Source organism: Hippocampus bargibanti, linkage group LG18 (assembly GCF_051943395.1).
Source record: "Hippocampus bargibanti isolate YZ-2025 linkage group LG18, ASM5194339v1, whole genome shotgun sequence".
Classification (NCBI taxonomy): domain Eukaryota; kingdom Metazoa; phylum Chordata; class Actinopteri; order Syngnathiformes; family Syngnathidae; genus Hippocampus; species Hippocampus bargibanti.
The window spans coordinates 8,955,832-8,980,008 of record NC_142751.1 but is presented as its reverse complement, the minus strand read 5'-3'; the positions used below and the strand labels follow the sequence as shown (position 1 = coordinate 8,980,008).

Here is a 24,177-nt window from a genome sequence, read left to right as displayed (position 1 = left end):
ACGCGGGTGCGAAATGATGGTGGAGCGTATCCTATCTGATTTTGGGCGAAATGTGGACTGCACCCTGAACTAGTCGCCAGTCTGTCGCAGGGCACATATGGAGACAAACAACCATTCACACCCACTTTTACAGCCGCTCTGTATTTTGTTTTTCTACTTCTTCCTTTCCTTTTGTCTTTCTTTCATAACTTTGCTGCTATCCAAGCCAATTCACACCCTCATAACTGGGAACCGATCCTATCTTGACCGCACACAAGTCAGGCGAGTGTACCATTACAGCAAGGGTGTCAAACTCGTTTTTTTTCCGAGACCCACATTGTAGTTCTGGCTTGTAAGGCATTAGAATGCTTAATCCCCTCCACATATCACATATCGAGTGAAAAAAAAAAATAATGAATAACTAGTTTTTAAATTTTAAGTAAAAAATAATGACTGTTATATATGGGACAATTAGAAATTCTGGTTCGGACTTTCGCAAGCATCCTGGAATTTCAGAAGTTTGATTTGCATACCTGTCAACTTATACATTCTCCCCGTATTTAATAGTTTTGTTGTTGTTGTTTTTTTTTACAGTTTCAAATAATATACGGCCCACTACAACTTTTCCAGTTGCTGGTAGCCAACGACAATGATGCCGCCGATCGCTACTTTTGCCGATCGCTTTTGCCGCTTTTGCCGATCGCTACTTTTGTCACGGCATACCAGCAAAAGTAATCCTCAATCATATCTTTTTAGCGCTGCGTACGGTCTCATTATTAAAAGCCTAACGTGCATATGCGCGGTAAGCTGTCTGCATTTCCGCTTGTGTTAGCATTTTTTTCATCATTTCAAATAATATCCGGCGTACTAAAAGTTTTATATGTGAATTGTAGTCATTTATAAAGGCAGCTATTAGTCCAAGGTTGGCAGGTATGGATTTGGTTTGATGGGCCGAATACAATGATGTGGCGGGCCAGATTCGCCCCCCGGACCTTGACTTTGACACCTGTGCATTACAGGATAAAAAAAAATCCCAGTCCAGTTTGAAATGGCAGCCTCCAATTAGCCTTGACGTCACTCGAGCTGGTGGATATAAAAATTAGGGCACTTATTTAGCGGCGTTACGTTTAACATGGCACAACACAGCATTGAAAGGCTTCACTGTTGACTGTTTCATGGCAGTCTCCTGTATTCTTAGCAGCTTATTGGGTGTGGGCCTTCCCGTTACGTAAGCGGCTCTATATACAGCAAGACACTAATCCGTGACCTTAATGCCAATTAACAGATCATGGCGACGTTGTGGAGACACCACTGGGGTAGGGCATTTAAGCGGTCCTGTGGGTGAGCTTAACAGGTATGATAGCATAAAACAAGCAGGGTCGTGTTGTGATTGCGACTCGCTTCACAAAACATGGTTGGCTTCAGTGAGTTTAGGCAGACACATGTTGTTGCGCCATGTCGCCAGATGCGCTTCTTAAAGTTAGCGAGATATTTTACGGGTTAGCCTCTTGGCGGGTTCAGAGATGAAAAGGGTCACAGCGGGTACTAGCAATGCTAAGAGATTGATGCCCGGTTACGTAATGGCTTACACCGCATGTGCCAGCTGGTAGAGGTAGACAGACTGGAGAGGATTGTATTTATTTTCATGTTTAATCTTTAGCGTAACCCTTGATGAAAAGGGGAATATAGTAGTTATGATGTTCATTCTGCTCTGTTTACTTGGAAGGATGACGTTCTGCTCTGTTTGTTAAAAAATGCCTGTACATGCAACAAGATGGCGAGTTTTATCAAAGTGATGCTTCTCATGTGATGTCAACAGAGCTTCTTGGCACCAAGTATGGCAGAAATTGACTTTTTTCGCATTGGCCAGAGCAAAAAAATGAAAAATGTATTTTTTAATTTTTTTGATTGGATTGGACCTTTATGAGTCTCGCAGTGGAGAAATTTACATTTCACAGCAGCAAAATGATGAAAGTAAGAGGAATGCAAAGGAAGAAGTAGAAAAACAAAATACAGCAGCTGCTGTAAAGGCAGCCACTCTCGCAGCGCCATGTTAAAGTCAAAACAACCACAAAAAAACTAAACAAATACAGACATTCATTCAATCTTAAGCACTTTCTGCACCCTTTATTGTAAGAAGCCGATGAAAGAGGAAATGATCAAATCATCCTTTTCACTAGTGGATCAGGGACGTCATGGTGAAATGTGCACATCTGCTACAAGCTAAATGTTAAAAGCAAACACAAAGCCATAGCATCCATTGACGAAAAGATTGTCTCACATCTCCTGCCCCACGTAAATCCGCATCAATTCCAAGACGCGACAGTTCCATATACGCATTGGCGCTCTGCGCTGACGCTACTTTCTTCTCATTGCACGCTCCTTAAATCATGCATCCGTCCAGCCACAGATTGTCAAACAGCACCGACCTTTCCGCTGAACAAAATGGGGGGGTGAAAATGTTTCCCATTACAGGTTCAAAAAGGCACAATTGCCCAAGAGCTGTCCAACAATGACAGTCAAATGGCACCGACATTCCTCCCAAATCAAAAACAGTGCTGGCAAATTTGTGCTGCCGAAAAGGCACAACCGTTCAGCCGTCTCCTCCTCCTTTTTGTCAATAATGAATGATAAGACTACCACCGTCACCCCCCAAAAAAATATTCATTACTATCTGGTTGCCTGAAGCTTGTTATGATACAAAGTAAATCTTTTTTTTTTTTTCAAAATATGACCTTTTTTTCCCCTCTCTGAATTCATCAGCCCTCACGTGTGCTCTGCCACGATGAGGAACGTTCAGGAGTTAACCTGGCTGCTCTTGCTGGTTGTCACACCACGTACTAAAGGTATATTCCAAGACTGAGGTTATTATGTCCACAGCCAATCAGTTTCCTGCTTCCACTAGTTTGTGTCCCACACTATCTCGTGTTGTTTTAGAACAAAACGCTGACACTTCCACTTATGTGTCAAACAAATGCCAAGTGGGTGTTGATCAATCCTCACCAATGACTTGGTTAGACACTTAACCACGAGGAAAAATAGATATCGTGGGTCCCATTGATTCTAAAGCTTTCTCCCTCTCGACCTCTAAGGTGGTCTCAGTCAGCCAGGGAAGCCCGTGCTGACCAGCTGTCGCTCTCCGGAGAAAGAAACCTTCACGTGCTGGTGGCAGCCCGCTTCTGATGGAGGACTTCCTACCACGTACGCACTGTACTACCGTAAGGAAAGGTCAGTACTTCCTATTTTTTTATTGTCTAGTCAATAAAGTAAATGGGGAAAATCACTTATTCCACTTCTAATTTAATTAACTGCATATGCTGTGCTTATTTGTTCATTTTGATCTGGACCAGCGTCTCCAGCTGGTCCAGAAGTCTGCTGTTCGCCTCTTGACTGGTACTCGTAAGACAAGCACGTACCTCCTACTCTGGCTTCCCTTCTTTGGCTCTCTATACGTTTTAGAGATCTTTTCAAGCTCTTATTATTCTCTAAGCTCTTCCTTACCTCTCCGAGCTCATCTACACACCTTCCCGATGCCTGTGGTCTGCTGACCAGACAATAGATGTGCCAAAAACTAATCGGAGGCTCAGAGGGGATCGAGCCTTTTTCATTTCTGGTCCCACTCTCTGGAATGACCTGCCACTGAACATTCGGCAAGCCCCCTCACTGCCCATCTTTAAAACCTGTCTCAAAACTCACTTGAACTCTTTGGCATTCGACTCCGCAGGATTCAGACTTGATCTTGACGAACCGAAATCTCAAATTGTCACATGTAAACCACAAAAACAGTCTATTCTTGACTTCAAATTTGAAAAATAGTGATTCATTAATTTGTTGTGTGCTCTATATGTAATATGTGAAGGGGATTAAACATTCTAATGGCATCTTCGAATTCATAACTGTCCCGGAGAGGAAACCATAACTACAATGTGGACCGTTGCGAAAAAATGTGTTTGACACCCTTGCTGTAATTGCTAATCGCGAATCGGTTTATCCACCACTCCCTTCCCACCATATCCTCTTCTCCTGCCTCCAGCTCCGAAATCATGTACGAGTGCCCCGACTACTTTACGGGTGGGGAGAACTCATGCTTCTTCGACAAGAATAATACGTCCATCTGGGTCAACTACAACATCACAGTGGTGGCCACTAACCGACTGGGCAGCACCTTCTCCGACCCTGTGGATGTCGATGTGGTCTATATCGGTAAAGGAGTCATGTCCTTGTCGCCGTTTAACCTGAAATAGGTCTTTTGACCCAATTTTGTCAATTGCTTACATTATTGTTGACTAGGATGAATAGAAACAACAAACTGCCCCATCCAGACGGTAGCCATGGAAAGGTTTTGATAATGTAAACCTGTTGGTGTTCTATTCATCTGCAGTGCAGCCCAACCCACCGGAAAACGTGTCCCTGAGCGTCATGGAGGACAAAGGTTGGCCGTTCCTGCGAGTGGCGTGGGCGCCGCCACGCAAGGCCGACACTCGTTCCGGCTGGATCACACTCATTTATGAGCTTCGCATCCGGTCAGAGGGGGAAAGTGAATGGGAGGTACGTAGATGGAATATTTATTTCATGTTATTGCAACCAGTGGGTTGATTGGCGTGGGGTTAACCCTTCCAAGGGGAGTTACCAAGGCAGCGGCTAATGGGTGAAACCTGAGATTCAACGCATCAGTCCGAATGCCAGCTGGTCCCTCAGATTAGGACACTGTCTGAAATCCTTGCTTTGTGTTGTACATATGTGCTTTTATCTCTGATCTTTACCGGGGCCAAGCACAAAGAACACAAATTCAGGAAGGTATTGTTTTGGATTTGGATGTTCGGAGAGATTTGCAAAAAAATGACTAAACTAATTTCAACTAAACTTTGTGTTTGGCACAATTTTCACCTTGATAAGAGTACTTGAAGACACCATCCCGATTTTTTTTCTTGTTGGCTCTCATTTTCTCATTTTTGCATGATAACTTGATAGAGATTAGACAGAATAAGAAGTTATCATATTTAAAAGTTTCATGCTGTTATATGCTTGGTCAACATGTGTGTCTCAAATACACAATCGAAGCACAGACAACCTGGGGTCAATCAGGTCAACCGACACTGTAAGTTAAACTGTCATCTTCATCTATAGGAGATCTGGCCTCGGACTGAATTTCGGATTTGTGAAAGTCCTTATCACCAAAGCAATTTACGACTTTAAACTCCTTCACAGGAAGAGCTCATTAGCCAGGTTAATAGTTTATCAGTCCATGGAAGAGACCATGTTTCATTGCTTACTGCTGTTCGCGCTTAGAACGCCCAGGGGCGTGGTATCCTAATGAAGAAAACTATGTTTTACTAATGTATCACTTAAATTTGCATATACTCTCAATAAATAGCTTGGCAGAGAGCTGCAGAATTCAGGCGTCTGTCATGAATGGCTGCGTCTCCTGCCGGCAGTAAAGACAATCTTTCTGGGTCCGAGCCTTTGTCCACAGTACAGTTCACTGTATTTTCTCTTTTCAAGGTCGAACAAACCAAACTTTTTTTTTCTTGTTCGACTTCATGCTATCAGGTGGATCTGGGTGCCTTTTCATGTCAGAACTGTTTACAGTTATGTTTTCTTCCATTCATGGGGACAAAACATCATCCTCTGAGAACCAGAAAACAATATCTAACTCTTTCATATTTTGAAAGATATTCTTGGTTGTTTCAATAGCTTTGAAAATAATCTGAATGCATCTTAAAAAGCTGTTCTGCGTATGTTCAGACTCACGAGGCTGGTCAGCAGAAGCTGTTCAACATTTTCAGCCTGCGCTCCGGCGGCTTGTACATTGTTCAAGTGCGCTGCAAACCCGACCACGGCTTTTGGAGCGACTGGAGCTCGCAGTCGCAAATCCGTTTTCCTGAATGTAAGACGCCACATATACACACAGCAGTTAGCAATTGCGGCAATTAGAAAGATTGATATATCAAGCTACCTATGGATCTAACTAGCTATGTATATAGCTAGCAATGTATCTGTCTGTCCATCTACCTATCTATCTATATATCTAGCTACATATCTAGCTAGCTAGCTATCCAGCTATCTATCTATAAATAACCTGGATTTATTGTCTAATATAGTATAAACTCCAAAAAACACAATAAAGCGAGGAGTTTTGTTTTGGATTATATATCCAGATTTCCATCAGGAAAAGTCAGCATGGATTGTCATCACTGCTGTTTGTGCCTTCATCTTCCTCATCATCACGTGGTTGCTGCATGTGAGCCATGACAGGTAAAAAAACTGGAGTTGACAATGCAATATATTGACATTTCAGTATTGGTTAAGATTGTTGTGATTGTTATGTTTATCTCTTTTTTTTAAGCTTGAAACACTGCCTCCTACCACCTATCCCTGGTCCTAAAATAAAAGGATTCGATCAGCAGCTTCTAAAGGTAACTGCCTCTTTTCGTTTTCAACATGTTACAAAGACAACCTACAACATTTTCCAGTGTACATCAGGGCCTTCACAAAATACTTTACCTGCCTTTATCTTCTACACAGTGAGAGTCGATCCAAGTCTACAACCCCACCTCCCCCGGACCACTTCAGTCCCAGCCCTAGCTGAAACACACAGACACTTCAGTAAATAAAGAGTCATTATATATATATATATATATATATATATATATATATATATATATATATATATATATATATATATATATATATAATGAGGGCAGAACAATGGCATTTTTTGTGTCCATGCAGTGTCAAAAGTCTGTTTACACGTACATTTAGTGCCTTAATGCAAAAGCCTTAAAATTGCATTCGAATTTGTCTCCCTCATTCCTCGTCGACGTAAAAAAAAAAGCTGGAAAATTCTGTCTTTTACACAGTGACTTTCCTCTTAGGTATACCCCAAGCACCTCCAACATCTCCACGCAACTGCCATTGCTGCCACCTTTGTGTCACACTTTGTCCACCCATTGTCTTATCTGAGTACATTAAAAGGCACTGACATCTGGAAAAGGGACAAGGGGGAATGCGCTTAAAAAGCTTTTGTATAACAGAAAATGAATTCTTCCCATGCAGAAAGGAAAATCCGAAGACATCTTCAACGCGCTAGTGGTGTCTGACTTTCCCATGTCATGGACGCCGTCGCCCAACAGCGACGGCCTGCTGGTGGACTTACTGGAGGTGTACATCCCGGAAGAGAGGGAGACCTTGTTAGGGGCGAGCAAGGACCTCGGTGACGGCAACTTTAAGTTGGAGAGCTCGACGTCCGAATGCGACTCGGGCCGGGGCAGCTGCGACAGTCACACACTGCTGACGGAGAAGTGCGGCCGGCCCAAACAGCACCAAGAGGAGCGGGTCGAACGTGAATACTGGGAAGACGCTCGAGTCGACACGGGAGGTAGGATGTGGCCTTCTGTGTTTCCTGACCGGCCACAGCGCAGCCGCTCAGATGGCCTCTCTCAACTTCTGGGGCCCTTGGAGGGGCAGGTGTACAACCAAATCAAAGCCCACAGCGACATTAACATCGCTGTGGCCGGTCATAAAGTTTCACCCGCTCACTGGTCCGTGGAGTATGTGGGCGTGCGGACGGTTGTGAACGACGACATGGTTATCCTGCAGCCATGGGGCAGTAGGGAGGGCTCCCCCTCGCCGCAGTCCTCAGAAAAGCAGGACTACAGCCAGGTAAAGCGGGTGGGCAGTGATAACACACTGGAACTGATCGAGAAAGTGTCTGAGGTAATGGCAGATGAGCATGAGGCTAGAACACATTTTGACAATACAAGCCACAAGAGCGCCACTTGTATGAACTCCAACATGGCTATGAGTGGCTATGTCGATGCAGTGGCCGTTTTCCCACTGACAACGCACTGAGGCTCATTTTCGAGGGATGGGTCTTCAAGTTCATCTAGTAATTGTGAAGTAATTCTCGAACAACAACACCCAAACAGGGTGGAGCAACATTCTACACTCAATTTTGCCTGGCTTGATCCAAGACATGATATATCAACTCCCACACTTGTCAGCATACTTCATGATCAACTCATGGATTAATCACCCTTTATCAAATCTCCCTACGACATCACAACAACCCACCTCAGGTTGATGTCTGTTACGTTTTGCAAGGTGGTGATGGCGGGTGCGGATCAAAAGAAGACCAAGAGTAAAAGTCCGTTAAGGTTAAACGAACACATGCACAGCATACAATGCATACACCATACAATGACCCGACACTGAATGGTGCCGGGAGTCCTTTTAACTGTCACTGATTAAAACGACCAGCACCTGCGAGGCTGCAGGCCGGGCTGACAGCGCCACCCGTTGGTCGCCAACCAGATCATGACAATGTCTCTGATGCCAAACTGTTGGATAGACAAATTGTGCACTATGGATGCTCTTTTGAAACCATCTCTGTTTTTCAGATGGAATCATTTTCAAGGTTATGTGTCATGTCATGTTCATGAGTCGTTTTGTATCGTGGAACCTCCAAAACATGGTTGAAGCTTTTATTTATACTGTATATTTATTGATATATATCTTTGTTTAATTTTGTATTTGTGATGCACAATGGAAAAAGGAACAAATACTTATCAGTAAGTGTATAAATTTTGACCTCAGTCGGAATGAAACAGTTGTGTATTCCAAGGAATGTGAAATGACATGTTCAAAGAAATGTGGATGGCTTTTGCTTTGTGTTTCCATTAATAGGTAATTTTTGTACAGAAGTATATACTTTCTTTAAATTGGTAATTTCTCTGCAGTGCTTTTGGCTTTCACCTGATTACTTGAAAAAACATTGTGATGACCAACAATAAGCATTTTCCACAATTAAAAACAATATTTGTACTTTAAATAAATTGCAGCTGGCTGTTGAACGTGGCATATGGTGACGCGGTGACGACCTGCCCTTAAGCCCACTGTGCAACTTGCATCGCGGCTCCATTAGCCCGGGCCAAGGTTCCTTCCTTTCCGTCGCTCATTTCGTCTTTTCGTTTCCGCCGCTTGTCCAAAAGAACCTCTCCGCGCACGCCACGAGCAATGTTCCCTCTAATTTTTCATGTGTCTGAGCAGACACACAAGCTCCCTGAGCACACTGAGGACCACTGTGAGCAACATCAGACGTGTACGCTGTGGCCACACGCCAGTATCACGCCAGTATCACGGTGCGTATGGGCAGGGCACGTTCACGCCGTTCTGCTCCGATTGGCTGCGTAGCGTACATGAACTGTACGGCATTATTGGCTGGACACCTGTCACTCATTGAGTTATGTGCGCTGCGGAGATGTTCTTGTGCGCAGCGCGTGTGCAAGCAGTGCGCGATTGCGCACGGGCGCAGCCTAGAGGGAACATTGGCCACGAGCTGACCCCTTGATCTCCTGGTACATGAACAAACACAACTCCACAAACAAACATGCAAACATTCCATGTCCGTTTGCACATCCTGCTCTTGAAAGCAAAGCAATATATATGCTGAGTAACTCATTGTTTTACCGCTTATCCTACACAATGCCTAACATGGCTAAGTATATGTATTTACTTCCTTTATTGCAGACCAGCCGACCCCTTAACCCCCTGGTATCTAAACAACCACCACTTCAAACATGCAAACATTCCACATCTGCTCCCTCACCCATCCACTGAAAAAAGACCACCATTGATACTGATTGACTCATTATTTTAATGTTCATCCTACAGTGTGTAAAATGGCTAACTAAATGTATTTATTTCCTTCGCTTGCCAATGCGCATCCGTTACGCTCAGTACTTCTCTTGTCTGGTCCTCGACGCCCCCTGCTGACGTGTCACTCAGAGACTCTGTAATCTTATTGTAAACGATTACACCACTGTGTGCTTTTTGCAATTTATTTATTATGTATTTATGTGTGTATTTATTTATGTATGTATTTGTTTGTTTGCTCGTTTATTTTACTTTGGCTCCATTCGTTCACTTCGAAGAGCCGGTTCCAAGAGCAGATTCGTTCGCGAACGACACGCCACTTCGACTAAACTTGGACGGACTCTCGGAAGTTTCAACTACAATTGGTTTGAACTACAACAGAGACTATTTGTGTCGTTGATACAAAACGCGTTGAACTCAGTCCCTGTGAAAAGATGCTCAGCGCTTTACGTTACCATGTGCCATTGGGCCGCAAAATTCATTTCCACATAGCAAGAGGTGAGTTCATTACCATCGCGATCTTGTTTTTTTTAACGCTCATATTCTTATACTTATTTTAGCTACGAGTGAACTGTTCGACAGCAAACTAACTATAGTTAATGTATAACTCGAGAGGTGAACCATTGCATACTGTTGTTCACGAAAATTAAAAAGACATTGTAAATTGTGTGTGTGTGTGTATATATATATATATATATATATATATATATATATATATATATATATATATATATCAATCATATATATATATATATATATAGCAGTTTTTTTTGACAACGATACTAGTGCAGCGTGTTCTACCGGAAACAAATTCCTTGTGTGTTCTACATACTTGGCAATAAAGATGATTCTGATTCTGATATATATATATATACACACACATATATATTTGAGACGAGAGGATATCTCCTCTTGTCTCAAAGGTTTATTGAATAACTTAGTCGTAAACGATTGAACTTTGTCTGGTGCAAATTACAATACTCCATCCATCAATTTCTTATCCTCAACAATGGTTAAGGGCATAGTGAAGCCTATCAAAGCTGTCTTTGGGCACTAGGCGGGGTACACCCTGAACTGGTTGCCAGTCAAGAGCAGGCCGCACATTGACAAACAACCCTTTGTGGTCACAATGACTCAATTTATATTATTCCATTAACCAGCCTGATCAAATGGTATCGCTTTTTTGGGTGCGTTCAATGACCGCAGGGCTGTTGTGTCAGAAATCCACCTTAAAAACCGCTGCGGTAGACCTGTTGGAGATGCCTCCATGCAGCTTCACACCACAAGAATACAAGGTAACAAGAAGCATGTAATAGTCTACTAGCACAGAACCCGTCTCAGCTCACTTTGGGTGAGAGGTTGTAAGGACACGGTGTACTCGTCGCCAGCCAAATGTAATTAGGGTATTTCAATTGGGAAAATTCAGGGGATGTCCAAAGAGCGTATGATGGAGGTCCGTCGGACAAACTGCCATCCCATGACCATGAAGGTGACCTATTATAAGAAGCCAGTCTACATCCATCAGGGTCACATGCAGTGGCTGTGGGACGTAGATGGAAAGCGCTATCTGGATCTCTTTGCCGGCGTGGCCACAGTCAGCGTGGGCCACTGCCACCCGTAAGATGACATTTTTTGCCACTACACATTTTTATTAGTATTTTTTTTGGACGGTTAAACCATCTGACTTGTGACGGGTGCAGAAAAGTGACGGCAGCCGCAGAGCAGCAGCTGAGGACGCTGGTACACACCACCAACATTTATGTTTATCCTCCCATCCACGAGTACTGCGAAAAACTAGCGTCCAACTTGCCTGATCCTCTCAAGGTACTGCAAAGACTTTTCTATATAAAGGACTATAGAATCAGAATAACAGCGTTGGCTTTTTGCTAAGTACGGACAATTGCTAAGTGTAAACCGCAGGTGTCAAAGTCATGGCACGGGGGCCAAAAGTGGCCTGCCACCTCATTTTATTAGGCCCGTGAAAGCAAATCAAACTTGTGAAATTTCATGATGCTTGCTATAGTCCGAACCAAAATTTAAAATTATCCAATTTAAACAACAATAATAGTCATTGTTCCTGACTTCAAATTTGAAAACTAGTTATTCATTAATTTGTTGTGCGCTCTATATGTAATATGTGGAGGGGATTAAACATTCTAAAGACTTCCCCAAATTCATAACGGTGGGCCACGGTAAAAAAGTGAGTTTGACACACTTGGTGTAAACAAACACAAAGTGTCCATCAAAATAATTCAATTGGACTTCATTGTCCCAACCTGCCGGCATGAGCAGATTGTAACAATGAAATGCTAAAATACTTTGTTATTGAATCCACACCTATACACCATCTTTTTTGTCATAGAGTGATGCCTCAGCTTATGAACTTAATTGGGTCCCAGAAAGTGTGTGTAAGGCAAAAGTTTGTCTGCCAAACATTTATTCCCCATAAGAAACCATTAAAATGAGAATAATCCATTCCCAAGTCCCCATAAAACATACATGTTTACGAAATAAGCATTAAGACTACACAAAATATACCTTATTTTATGTATAATAAATGTGCTATTGTATTGTAATGAAAGAAATAAACTGTACTATATAATAAAGTCGTTTTATTTACCTTTGTGATGGTAGTTTTCAATGGATGGTAGCAATGGTCGACTTAGCGTAATGGTACTGGGACAGCTAAGTCACACAAACGCAGACCTCGTTCGTGTTTTTTGATGATCTTCTTCTGTTCGACCGTAATTTTCATTTGTGTCCTCTTCGGCTTAACAGTAGTGTAGCATATTTCTGGTTCCTTCAGAGAGCGGGGTAAATGTAGCATATGCCACACTGCCTCATGACGTCGCGGTAGTGTCATAAAGCAGGGTTGTTGACGGCACCGAGTTGATAATGACGCAGTTGTGAATAAAGATCCTCGACGGGCAAGTAGTCTCCTCTCGTTCCTCCGACATAACACGTAGCCTGTGATGGGATGTTTTTCGGTTCCGTAATAGAAAAAGTAATCCACTCGACAACAAACCACATCTGCACGCAAAAGGCGTGTGGAAAACTAGTTGGCCAGCCACCGTGGCGCTATTCGACCGTGTAATTTAGTGTTCTTCCGCCGACCACTAGTCCGCCAGCCACCAAGGCGCTCCGTGTAGTTTGGTTCATTTGCAGAAAACTAGTTCGTATGCCAAGATTATATTCTCGCGAATTTAATGTTCATAAGGTGATCAGTTCGTAAACTAAACTGTTCGTAAGCCGAGGTATCATTGTATATGCAAAATTTTGATACAGTCAAGTTCAAAAAGAAGCAATATCCTGTCACTCACGAGCCAATGACGATAATATGGTGCGATCAGTTAATTTCTGCCCCGCAGGTAATCTATCTAACAAATAGCGGCTCAGAGGCCAATGACTTGGCCATGTGTATGGCCCGACTCTACACTCGCAACTTTGACATCATCACTTTCAGGTATCTGGGTTTTAATATTTTCAGAGATTGTGCATACTAACCTAATGTTGAACAACCTCGTACTGGAATTTTGAACGACATTTTCACTTGCAGGGGGTCATATCATGGAGGTAGCCCGCAGACCATGGGTCTGACTTCACAACAAGCTTACAAATACCCTATCGCCATTGGCTTAGGCTGTACAAATGTACGTATGACTAACTTCCTTGAAAGGACAACCGACACCATTTTTTTGTTTCCTAACTGACATCAGAAAAACGTTTTATAGCATCTAAAATACCCAAAACACGCAGGCTGTTATTTTTCGTCAAATGCAAAACACCAAAAAAGATGACTTAACGTGTTCCAAAACTACTTCAAAATGACCTCAGAAAGTTTCAGTTTCAGAAGGTCCCGCCCCCTTGTTCATGACGTCACGCCAGGACGTCTTGCCTTGTTCGAGAATCAAAACAATAGCTTCAGATTCGGAGAAGATGCTTTCTTGTTACCAATCCAGTTATGAATATGATTCAAATAGTTCTGAAGAGGAAAGCATAAATGTTTGCAATCGATTAAAGAAGTCCTTCTGTCTCATTTTGAGGCGTCTGGACTCCATTGTAGCCCCCAGAAAATGCACAAGATGGCGCCCAAGCTCTGTTGTAAATGGGCTGATTTGTCTGCGTTGTCGCATTATTTATGTTTTTTCCTTCTAATTTCATCATCAACACGGATCAACATGAAGTTTTCAGACCACGCAAAGTACCCAAAATGCATTGTGTGTCGCTTTCTCGGTCAGGGGCGTTCCAGACGTGACGTCACGTCAGGCATCGTCATCGACTCAAAAACAAGACTTCCTCAATATTCAGCGCGAGTCTTAAAACGTAAAATATAGCTACATGCGGTGAAATCTTCGTAAAATGCGCTCAGTAGAAGTCATTTGAAGTGATTTTACAAATTATGGACACAACTTGAGGTGTCGATTGTCCTTTAAGCATCAATCTGAAAAACGATAACATAATTTTAGTCGACAATTTGTTTGACATTTATGAGGTAGTACGGTATCCATTTTTCTGTGTGGTTCTAATACTTAGACCACAAGCATCAAAGTCAGGGCCAAATATGGCCCACCACATCATTTTATTCGGCCCTCGAAAGCAAATCAAACTTTATTTGATGCATGCTAAAGTCCAAACCTAAATTTTAAACTCCATCCATCCATCCATCCATTTTCCGTACCGCTTATTCCTCATTAGGGTCGTGGGGGGTGCTGGAGCCAATCCCAGCTGTCTTCGGGCACGAGACGGGGGACACCCTGAATTGGTTGCCAGCCAATCGCAGGGCTGTCCCATGTAAACTGTCCCATGTATACCACAATAACAGTCATTATTCTTTCTTGACTTCTGATTTGAAAATTAGTCATTCATTAAATTGTTGTGCACTCTATATGTCATATGTAGAGGGGATTAAACATTCTAATGGCTTACCCAAATTCAAAATGGCCCACGAGAGGAAACGGTAACTAAAATATGGCCCATGAGTTTGACGCGCTTGACTCAAGACTAATTCGATTTCATGACACTTGAACGTGTTACTGTGTACATTGCATGCTGTGGACCCCGCTGATTTGCTTTCTTCCCTAAAAACCAAATAGACCATGTGTCCCGATGTGTTCAGAGGTCCTTGGGGGGGAAGCCACTGCAGGGACTCTCCTGTGCAGACCACCAGAGAATGTAACTGTGCCCAAGGTAGAAATGACCCTCACACTACATTGCTTTTAACTCAAGCATAAATGAGCAACATATCCTCTTAAATCGAGCATGCTGAGTAACATAAATATTGTTTTTAAAATACTGGATTAGTAGAGTGTCCCACAAAACCTGGAAAATAATCGACCCATATTTCTGTTCTTGGTAGACACATAGAAAATAAGAAATAGAAAAAAGTTTAATGTCCTGGAAATGTTTAAGTTTTTCCTACAGAATCCCCACCCCTCTGCTTTTCCTGCCTTCTGAGTAAACACAAACAGGTTAAACTGATATGTATGTTTGTTTTCAGTTGCTGTGTACTGTGTAAAAATGTGGCCACTCCAGTGCCAGGGTTTTTGTCATTGTCACTTAAATTCCAGGACCCACAAAATATTGAGTTTCAGAACGACATAAACATTCAGTACACTGTTAGGAACCTTAGACACGCTTCTTTCATAAAAAAAGGTGATACATCTAAATTATATGGGCCTGGAGTTATATGAGCTTGAAATGAGGGTGGCTGTCCAAAATACAATGTGATACATAGATAATGTTTTATGTAGCGCTTGACCAACAACTGTAGCTGCAACAAAGCGCTAACATACAAAAAGGAAAATTCTGCCCCCTTGTGGAATAGAAAAAAACATGGCCAGCGCTTTATCGGCAACCAAGCATGAAAAAACAAAAACCGAACAAATTCGGGAATGGCAGTGAATGAGTTAATGGGCAACATTGACCTGTAGCGCTTTTCTGCTATTAGCCAGCAGACGCTCCCCAACTTACGAACAAGATACGTTCCGAACGTTCGTTCATAAGGTGAATTCGTTCATAAGTTGCTTCAGTGCTATATTTTGTATGGAATGTAAGTTTAAGGTTTATATAAGTATGTTTAAGGCTTTTATAAGTAACCTGTATTGGTCTGTCGTGAAAAATAATCATTTAATCAAATATATGCTTGATAAAGATATGTACATGTAGTCAACGTTCCCTCTCATGTTTCATGTGTCCGAGTAGAGACACAAGCTCCCTGAGCACACTGAGGACCACTGTGAGCAACATCAGATGTGTACTAGCGATGTGTCGTTCACGAATGAGCCGGATCTCTGAAGTGAACGAAGAGAGCCTAACACGGAGCCGGAAATGGGAGCCCACTTTTTTGTCCTCTATTCCCCGCCCCCAGTCTTCGGTTAAAGTCGCACGTGATTGGTCGATATCCGTGGTAGAGGAGGGAAGGGAGAATTACAGACATACGCAGTAGTGAGAAGGAGGAGGGGGAGGGGGATTAGGGTAGACAGGTGGACAAATGTTATCACATTATGTTGTTGTTATTATTATTATTCAATTATTATATTTTTTACTCGTTGGTATGATAACGTTATTAATATGAAAAGAAAATTAGTGACAGCTGATCATCAGACCACAGTAACCACAGTGAAAGTGAAAGTTCGTGGACGCTCTCTGTGCACATATAAATCAAGCCATATAAATAAAAATATTTGATATAGTGTATTTTTTACATGAGTAATTTGTTTTTTCACATAATTTTTGGTAGTTAATTAATTTGGCAACAAAAAAAAACAACCTGGGGAGCCAAAAGGGCCGGATCTTTTTAGTGAGCCGAGCCAAAAGAACGTGCTCTCTGAAAAGAGCCGGAATTCTCATCACTAATGTGTACGCTGTGGCCACATGCCAGTATCACGGCGCACATTCGTGCCGTTCTGCTTTGATTGGCTGCGTAGCATACGTGAACTGTACGTCATTATTGGCTGGACACCTGTCACTCATTGAGTTACATTGCAAAATGTGCGCTGCATAGGTGTTCTTGTGCGCTGAGTATGTGCAAGCAGTGCCCCCCCCCCCACCTCCTCTGTAGACCTTTGGCCCGGGGATGGAATTTATTAGTGTCTGTTGTGATCACATGACTTGTACTGTAGCAGATAGAAAAAAGTGCCAGATATAATTTAATTAATAAAAGAAACCAGTGGCAACCCTGATTATTGCTGAATATGGATTCGTTCCATTCCAAACCCATCTCACAATCTGCGTAAAGGTCATATTTATCACTGGACAACACAAGAGACGCTCATGCTGTATCGCTGTCAATCATTGTCAATCCTGTTTTATAATCACTCACTCATCATCACTTTGCTGCTGTCAAATGTAAATTTCTCCACTGTGAGACTAATAAAGGCATATCCAATCCAATCCAAACAGGAGAATAACATACCCTGAAGTTTTGCTTGTGTTCCACAGGTTCCTGTGTGGCAAATGAACACTACATTGAACAACTCAAAGAGACTTTTCTCACCAGCGTCCCGAGTCGAATTGCTGCTTTCTTTGCTGAGCCTATTCAGGTGTTGCTTTTGCTTTTTTTCCTCCTATGGAAGACCAAATAAAAAGTGTAATCTAATCAAACACATACAGTCAACATTTGCTATTTTGTTTAAGAAATTATAAAATGTATATCGAGTAATATTCATGTCAACAACCGTAAATCAGAAAAGTACGAACAGCTCTAATCCTTAACAGGTTTGTTAGAGAGATTTGGACCTTATAACAGAAACAGAAAGCTACTGTATATGGCCATGTACTTGTACGTGAACATGGCAAACGCACACAAAATGAAACCAATTGAAAGATTGAAACATTTTAAAGACATGAATTGAAAATCACACACTTCTGTTTTATTTATTATTATTATTATTATTATTATTATTATTTAATTGCAGGGAGCGGGCGGCGCTGTGCAGTACCCAAAACACTTCCTGAGGGAGGCATACAAACTTGTGCGAGAGCGAGGTGGGCTCTGCATCGCTGATGAGGTTTGAACCTACTTTGTTAGCGCAACTTGAAGGACAACGACTTCGACAAGTTGTGTCCATAATTTGTAAAATGGCTTCAAATGACTTCTACTGAGCGTATTTTACAAAGGTTCCACCGCATATAGCTATATTTTACGTTTTAAGACTCGTGCTGAATATTCCGGAAGTCTTGTTTTTGGGTTGGTGACGAGTCCGTACGTGACGTCACCGAAGGAACGCCCCTGACCGAAAAAAGGACACATTGTTGCAGTCCTTCCATCATATCAATATATTTTGCTGCACTTGTTTGGTCTGAAAACCTCGTGTTGCACCAGAAGAGGGCGTCCAAGCTCCATATAAGGAATTTATCAGCCTGTGGAAACGCAATCCACCGTCATGTCTACAAGAGGTCGCCATTTTCTGCCTCTTTTCTGGGACGCTACATTGCAGTCCAGATGCCTCAAAATGACACTGAATAAATTCTTTAATCGATTGCAAACATGTATGCTTTCCTCTTCAGAACTATTTGAATCATATTCATAACTGGATGTGTAACAAGAAAGCATATTATCCGAATCTGAAGCCATTGTTTTAATTCTCCAGCAATGCAAGACGTCTTGGCGTGACGTCACGAACTGGGGGTGGGACATTATGAAAATGCCCAATTCGCAGCTCAATTTTTTGCAGATTTTGGACACTTTAAGTCATTTTTATTGGTGTTTTGTATTTGAATAAAAATATCATACTGCGTGTTTTGGGTATTTTAGATGCTATAAAAGTTCTTCTGATGTCAGTTAGAAAACAAAAAAGTGACGTCGGTTGTCCTTTAAGTCTTTCCAACTTAACTCATTCACTGTCATTCCCGAATGTATTTTTCATTCCCGATAAAGCGCTGGTCAGACCTCTGGAAATGTTTTTTTTTTCCCTTCCATGAGGGGGCAGCATTTGCCTTTTGTCCATGTTAGTGCGTTGTTACAGCTTCAGCTGTTGTTAGAGCGCTATATAAATCAATATGTATTGTATTCTGTACAGCAGCCCCCATTTCAAGCTCAGATAACTCCAGACCCAAGTTATTTATACTTTGGAATTCACTTTTTTTTTCTGATGAAATCAGTGAGTCTGTTTCTAATTCTGTATTGAATGTTTATGTAGTCCTAAAACTCAATATTCTCTGGCTCCTGGAATTTAAGTGACAATGACAAAAACCCTGGCACTGGAGTGGATACATTTTTGCACCATCGTCTGGCAGTGAATGAGTTAAAAAGGTTTTTGAGGCCATTTTTATAAGCACAGAATATTGTGCTGCTCACCCGCAGAAAAACTTCAAAACTCCTTGAGAGTTTTGAAAGGTGCTTAGAAATGAAATATATTATAATTAGAAATATCTATCCATCCATCCATCATCCATATATACACATACATATATACATACTTATATATACACATACATAAAAAAGAGAGATAGATAGAGAGATGGAGAGACAGAGAAAGAGAGAGAGAGTGAGTGATTGTATGTATTGTTATTATTTATTTTTAATAAGGCCGTTAGAGTCTCAACCCTAAATGTTCTTATTGCAGGCAATTTTCACGGGACATTGTGGCATTTGCTGAGATCAAGTGTATTTATTTTTTTGGCACTTTTACTGTAGGTACAGACAGGATTTGGCCGAACAGGGAGCCACTTCTGGGGATTTCAAGGCCATGACGTCCTTCCTGATATTGTGACCATGGCAAAAGGCATCGGGAACGGCTTCCCAATGGGAGCAGTTGTTACAACACGGGGTGAGATGACGCATTGCAACGACTTTTGATGGCTTGGCTGGCCACAGCGTGAGATTTGCTGATGCACAGTAAAGCGTTAAGCCCCTTTTCGCACTGCCGTTCAACTGTTGTGCTTTTACACCAGGAATTATGTTCTCTCGCAACCCCCCCACCCCCTTGTGTAATTGTCATCACATTATCATTTGTTTATAGAAATTGCAGACACGTTCACACAGGGCGTTCATTTCAACACCTTTGGAGGAAACCCGTTGGCTTGTTCCGTCGCCTCATCCGTTATTGATGTAAGAATAATCTATTCCTTTAAAACTTTGACATGTAGGGCTGGGAAGGGTTAATGAATTGTACTTAATGTGATTATTTACCTTTCAAAATACATTTAAAACAATACTTGGCATAAATATTAGATAGTACAAGATAACATTTTTATTAACTCATTCACTGCCAGATGATGTGCAAAAATGTGTTTCATCAGAAAATAATAGTTAATTCCCAAGTTATATTAGTTTTGGAGTTATCTGAGTTGCAAGTGGGGGCGGCTGTACAAAAAGCAAATGCTGCCCCTCGTGGGAGGGAAAAACATTGCCAGAGGTCTGACCGAAGCTTCAAATGTACCCACAGAATATAGAGTTTTAGGACTGCATAAATATTCAATACAGCGTAATAATAATAATAATAATAATAATAATAATAATAATAATAATAATAATAATACAGTAAAGTCTCGTTATATCGATATTCAAGGGAGTCCGAAAAAATATCGATATAACCGGGATTATCGATATATCCGACCCTGTTTGCATGTAATTTTCTCCGTGCGTGCATAGAAATAGTATCGATATAACCGGGACTATCGATATATCCGATATCGATATAACGAGACTTTACTGTAATAATAATAATAATAATAATAATAATAATGGATGGATTTGCCTTTATTAGTCTCGCAGTGGAGACATTTACATTTCACAGAGGCAAAGTAATAATAATAATAATACATTTCATTTATAAGCGGCTTTCAAAACTCAAGGACACATTACAGTCACAGGATTTTTTTTTTTGGGGGGGGAGGGGGGTGATCAGTGGCAGCCACACGCGCCAGCGTTCACTCAACCCGGAAGTAACATTAAAAAAAAACATGTTAGAAACCTTAGACTCTCTGCTTTCATCAGAAAAAAATAGTTAATTCCTCAGTTATATGGGTCTGGAGTTATCTGAGCTTGAAATACAAAAAAAGCAAAATGCAGCCCCCTCGTGGGAGTGAAAAACATTGCCAGAGGTCTGACCAGCGCTTTATCGGCAACAAGAAAAAAACAAAACCCGAACAAATTTGGGAATGGCCCTCCATGTGATGCTTTTCAATTCCCGAATAAATTCGGGAATGGCAGTGAATGAGTTAAAGCAGGGGTGTCAAAGTCATTTTTTGCTGCGGGCCACATTGTAGTTATGGTTTCCTCTCGAGGCCCGTCATGAATTTGGGGAACCAATTAGAATGTTTAAATCCCTTCAAATATTACATATAGCGCACACAGCAAATTAATGAATAACTCGTTTTCAAATCTGAAGTCAAGAATAATGACTTTTATTGTGGTTGACATCCAAAAATATGAAATTTTGGCTCAGATTTTAGCAATAATCATGGAATTTAACACGTTTGATTTGCTTTCACGGGCCGAAAAAAATGATGTGGCGGGCCGGATTTGGCCCGCGGGCCTTGACTTTGACACCTGTGAGGTAAAGGTTTTAAATGTATTCTATTTCATGGTCAAAAATGTAATTTGTGGAAGCTGGGCCAGGTTTAAATTGTTCTTTTATACCCTATTTATTCAATATGTAATAATATAATGTGCACAATCGTCCCCTTCTTAACCCTGCAAATAAAACAAACCACCACTTTTACAATGAACACATCGAACATGTCATGTGACCACTGGCTTGTCAGACCATCAAAGAAGAAGGACTGCAGCAGAACAGTCTGGAGGTGGGCACCTACATGATGATGGAACTCGCTAAGCTCAGAGACAAGTATGACATCATCGGGGACGTACGTGGCAAAGGACTGCAGATCGGTGTGGAAATGGTCCGAGACAAGGTAGCAGTCCTTTTGTGTAACATTTTCTGCGTTCTAAAGTGGTGTTGGAGTCATACGAGAGACAAGACGGCACCTCACTCGATAAATCCATAATTTCCCTTCCTCTTTTTACTTTAACGAAAAATAACTTAATTGAAATATTGATGAGACCAAATTAACGCCTCGTTGCACTTCTTTGTGGTTCATGTTTTTCCCCTCGAAGCAATCATTTTAGCAGGCAGCCGCGAAGTGCCATCACCCCATCACAGCGCTCCGCTGTAATGTACACCCGCTTGTGTCCTCAGACTAGCAGAGCGCCGCTTCCAACTGAGGACATGGCCACTATCTTTGAGGACATCAAGGACATGGGCATCCTCATCGGGAAGGGAGGACTTTATGGACAGGTACCGTCACCTTGTGTCTCAATTTGTTTGGGCCACATTCTTTTTAACTCATAATTTAGGAATTAACTCTTTTTTTCTGGTGAAAAAAAGCATGTGGCTGCCGCTGCTCACCCACAGAAAATCTTGTGACTGTAAAGTGGCCTTGAGAGTTTTGAAAAGCGCTTATAAATTAAATGTATTATTATTATTATTATTATTATTACATAGCTAGCTAGATACATCGCTAGGTAGCAAGCTAGATACAGCTATTATTATGAACTATAATCCATAATAACTCATTATTCTTTACTTCTGATTTTAAAAGTGGTTATTCATCAATTAGTTGTGTGATGTGGATATAATATGTGGATGTAATTAAACATTTATATTGTATATCATTTATATTTTGGGTATTTTAGATGCTATAAAACGTTTTTCTGATGTCAGTTAGGAAACAAAAGAATGGTGTCGGTTGTCCTTTAAGCTTTGTAAATAACATTCAAAATTAACTTTGAATTGAGCCACAAAGTTCGGGATGGTTGCAGGAACTCAAAAGGGTGTTACGATGTTGCGCTGTGTGCGTGTGTGTTGTGTGTGTGTGCATTTTTGCTTACCACAGACCTTCCGGATCAAACCTCCCATGTGCATCACGATGGAAGACGCATCCTTCTTCCTGTCCGTTTTTAACAAGTCCATCCAGCGCTTCATGGAGAAAAGATAAACCCTGTTGAGAATTTGCAAAGCACAATCATCCTTTTTTCCCCCATCTTCTCTTTGAAACCTTTTTGTTTGCTTCAGCATAAAAACCATTTTTCAACGTGAGGTTGGTCGGGCAAAAATGAATTAATCATGACATGATGACATATCCAGTCAATTATTCCCACGTGATTGATTACATAGCACTTTGTGATGACTTCATTACTAAATGTAAATGCAATAAAAAAGACATTACAGGTTTGTGATGTGTAATAATTGTCGAATATTTCAAGACTTTGCTAGTATTGAGTGGTAAAAGATTCATCAAAGCTTCATTTAAGATTGGTTTTTAATGTTGAGTCACAATAAAAGTCAACTGTGAAGACTGTCTGAGGAGCATTTTGTTGTTTGACATCCATTTGTGTGGCACAAATTGCTTTTGAGAAACACAAGCAACAAAAAGTGATAATGGCAATCGCATAGTATACTAGTTTCAGTTCGTTACTCTGAGTGATTGTAAGTATCACATTTCAATCACACTGAAAAAGGAGCAATTTCTTTTTTTGCCCGTATTGTCTTTCCCAAATGCTGTTTCTGAAAATCCGGTGCACTCAAGTTTCCTTCAATTAAGCACCTACTACGATGGGAGCTTTGCAATGGGTAATGAGGCCATTCGGCAGAGAGCAGCTTTTGACAACCGTAAGTACATACGAAAAGCACTCAAAGACCAAGATGGATTAGTTGGACTGACCAATCCGTCCTCATTAATTTTTTTAGTTGAGCAAAAGTATTCGCAGATGTGTTGAGGAAAGCGTCATTTTGTTCCCTTTGGTTTTCAAACGTTCAACTAAGCATGTAAGTTACACGCTTACCCATTTAAAAGCAACACACTTGCTAGTGAAGAAACTCTGATCACATAAAGGACAACCAACATCACTTTTTTGTTTTCTAGCTGACATCAGAAAAAAAGTTTTATTGCATCTAAAATACCCAAAACACGCAGGATGATATTTTTAGTCAAATGCAAAACACCAATGAGAATGGCTTAAAGTGTCTAAAAACACTTCAATTTGAAATCGGAAGTGGCCAGTTTCAGAAGGTCGCGCCCCCTTGTTCATGGTGTCACGCTAAGACGTCTTGCCTTGCTCGAGAATCAAAACAATGGCTTCAGATTTGGAGAAAATGCTTTCTTGTTACTCATCCAGTTATGAATATGATTCAAATAGTTCTGAAGAGGAAAGCATACATGTTTGCAATCGATTAAAGAATTTATTTTGTGACATTTTGACGCATCTGGAGAGAAATGTAGCACCCCCAAGATGGCGACAAAGCTCCGTGGAAAGGGGCTGATTTTTCTCTGTATTTTTGTCAGGGAATATCAAATAGATGCTCGGTGCAACACACACAAGGATTCATCATCGCGTTATTTATGTGTTTTCCTTCTAATTTCGCCATCAACACGGATCAACAAGCGCAAGGCTTAAAGCGTAAAATATAGCTATATGCGGTGGAATCTGTAAAATGCGCTCAGTAGAAGTTATTTGAAGCGATTTTACAAATTATGGACACAACTTGTCCGGAGGTGTCGGTTGTCCTTTAAAGCAGAGGTCCCCAACCCCCGGGCCGC

The 24,177-nt window shown here is 41.4% G+C and overlaps 2 protein-coding genes across 2 annotated transcripts in view; both read left to right on the top strand.

The window, feature by feature from the left end:
* prlra (prolactin receptor a) overlaps positions 1–8,778 on the top strand; it is an 11,456-nt gene extending 2,678 nt beyond the window's left edge. The window contains exons 2-9 of the mRNA XM_089020742.1: positions 2,743–2,825; positions 3,072–3,207; positions 4,013–4,182; positions 4,361–4,527; positions 5,725–5,866; positions 6,138–6,234; positions 6,326–6,395; positions 7,036–8,778. Coding sequence (XP_088876868.1) covers positions 2,743–2,825; positions 3,072–3,207; positions 4,013–4,182; positions 4,361–4,527; positions 5,725–5,866; positions 6,138–6,234; positions 6,326–6,395; positions 7,036–7,830 — 1,660 coding nt within the window. The 3' untranslated portion in view covers positions 7,831–8,778. The remainder of the gene's footprint in view (positions 1–2,742; positions 2,826–3,071; positions 3,208–4,012; positions 4,183–4,360; positions 4,528–5,724; positions 5,867–6,137; positions 6,235–6,325; positions 6,396–7,035) is intronic.
* Positions 8,779–9,916: 1,138 nt separating this feature from the next.
* Positions 9,917–22,938, top strand: agxt2 (alanine--glyoxylate aminotransferase 2). Its single transcript, XM_089020743.1, has 14 exons — positions 9,917–10,131; positions 10,840–10,928; positions 11,060–11,250; positions 11,334–11,457; positions 13,002–13,096; positions 13,190–13,283; positions 14,727–14,820; positions 17,074–17,174; positions 17,550–17,642; positions 19,271–19,403; positions 19,596–19,684; positions 21,343–21,492; positions 21,777–21,875; positions 22,474–22,938. Exons 1-14 carry the CDS (start codon positions 10,068–10,070, stop codon positions 22,573–22,575), a joined length of 1,518 nt encoding a protein of 505 aa, XP_088876869.1. The 5' UTR covers positions 9,917–10,067; the 3' UTR covers positions 22,576–22,938.
* The last annotated feature ends 1,239 nt before the right edge of the window (positions 22,939–24,177 follow it).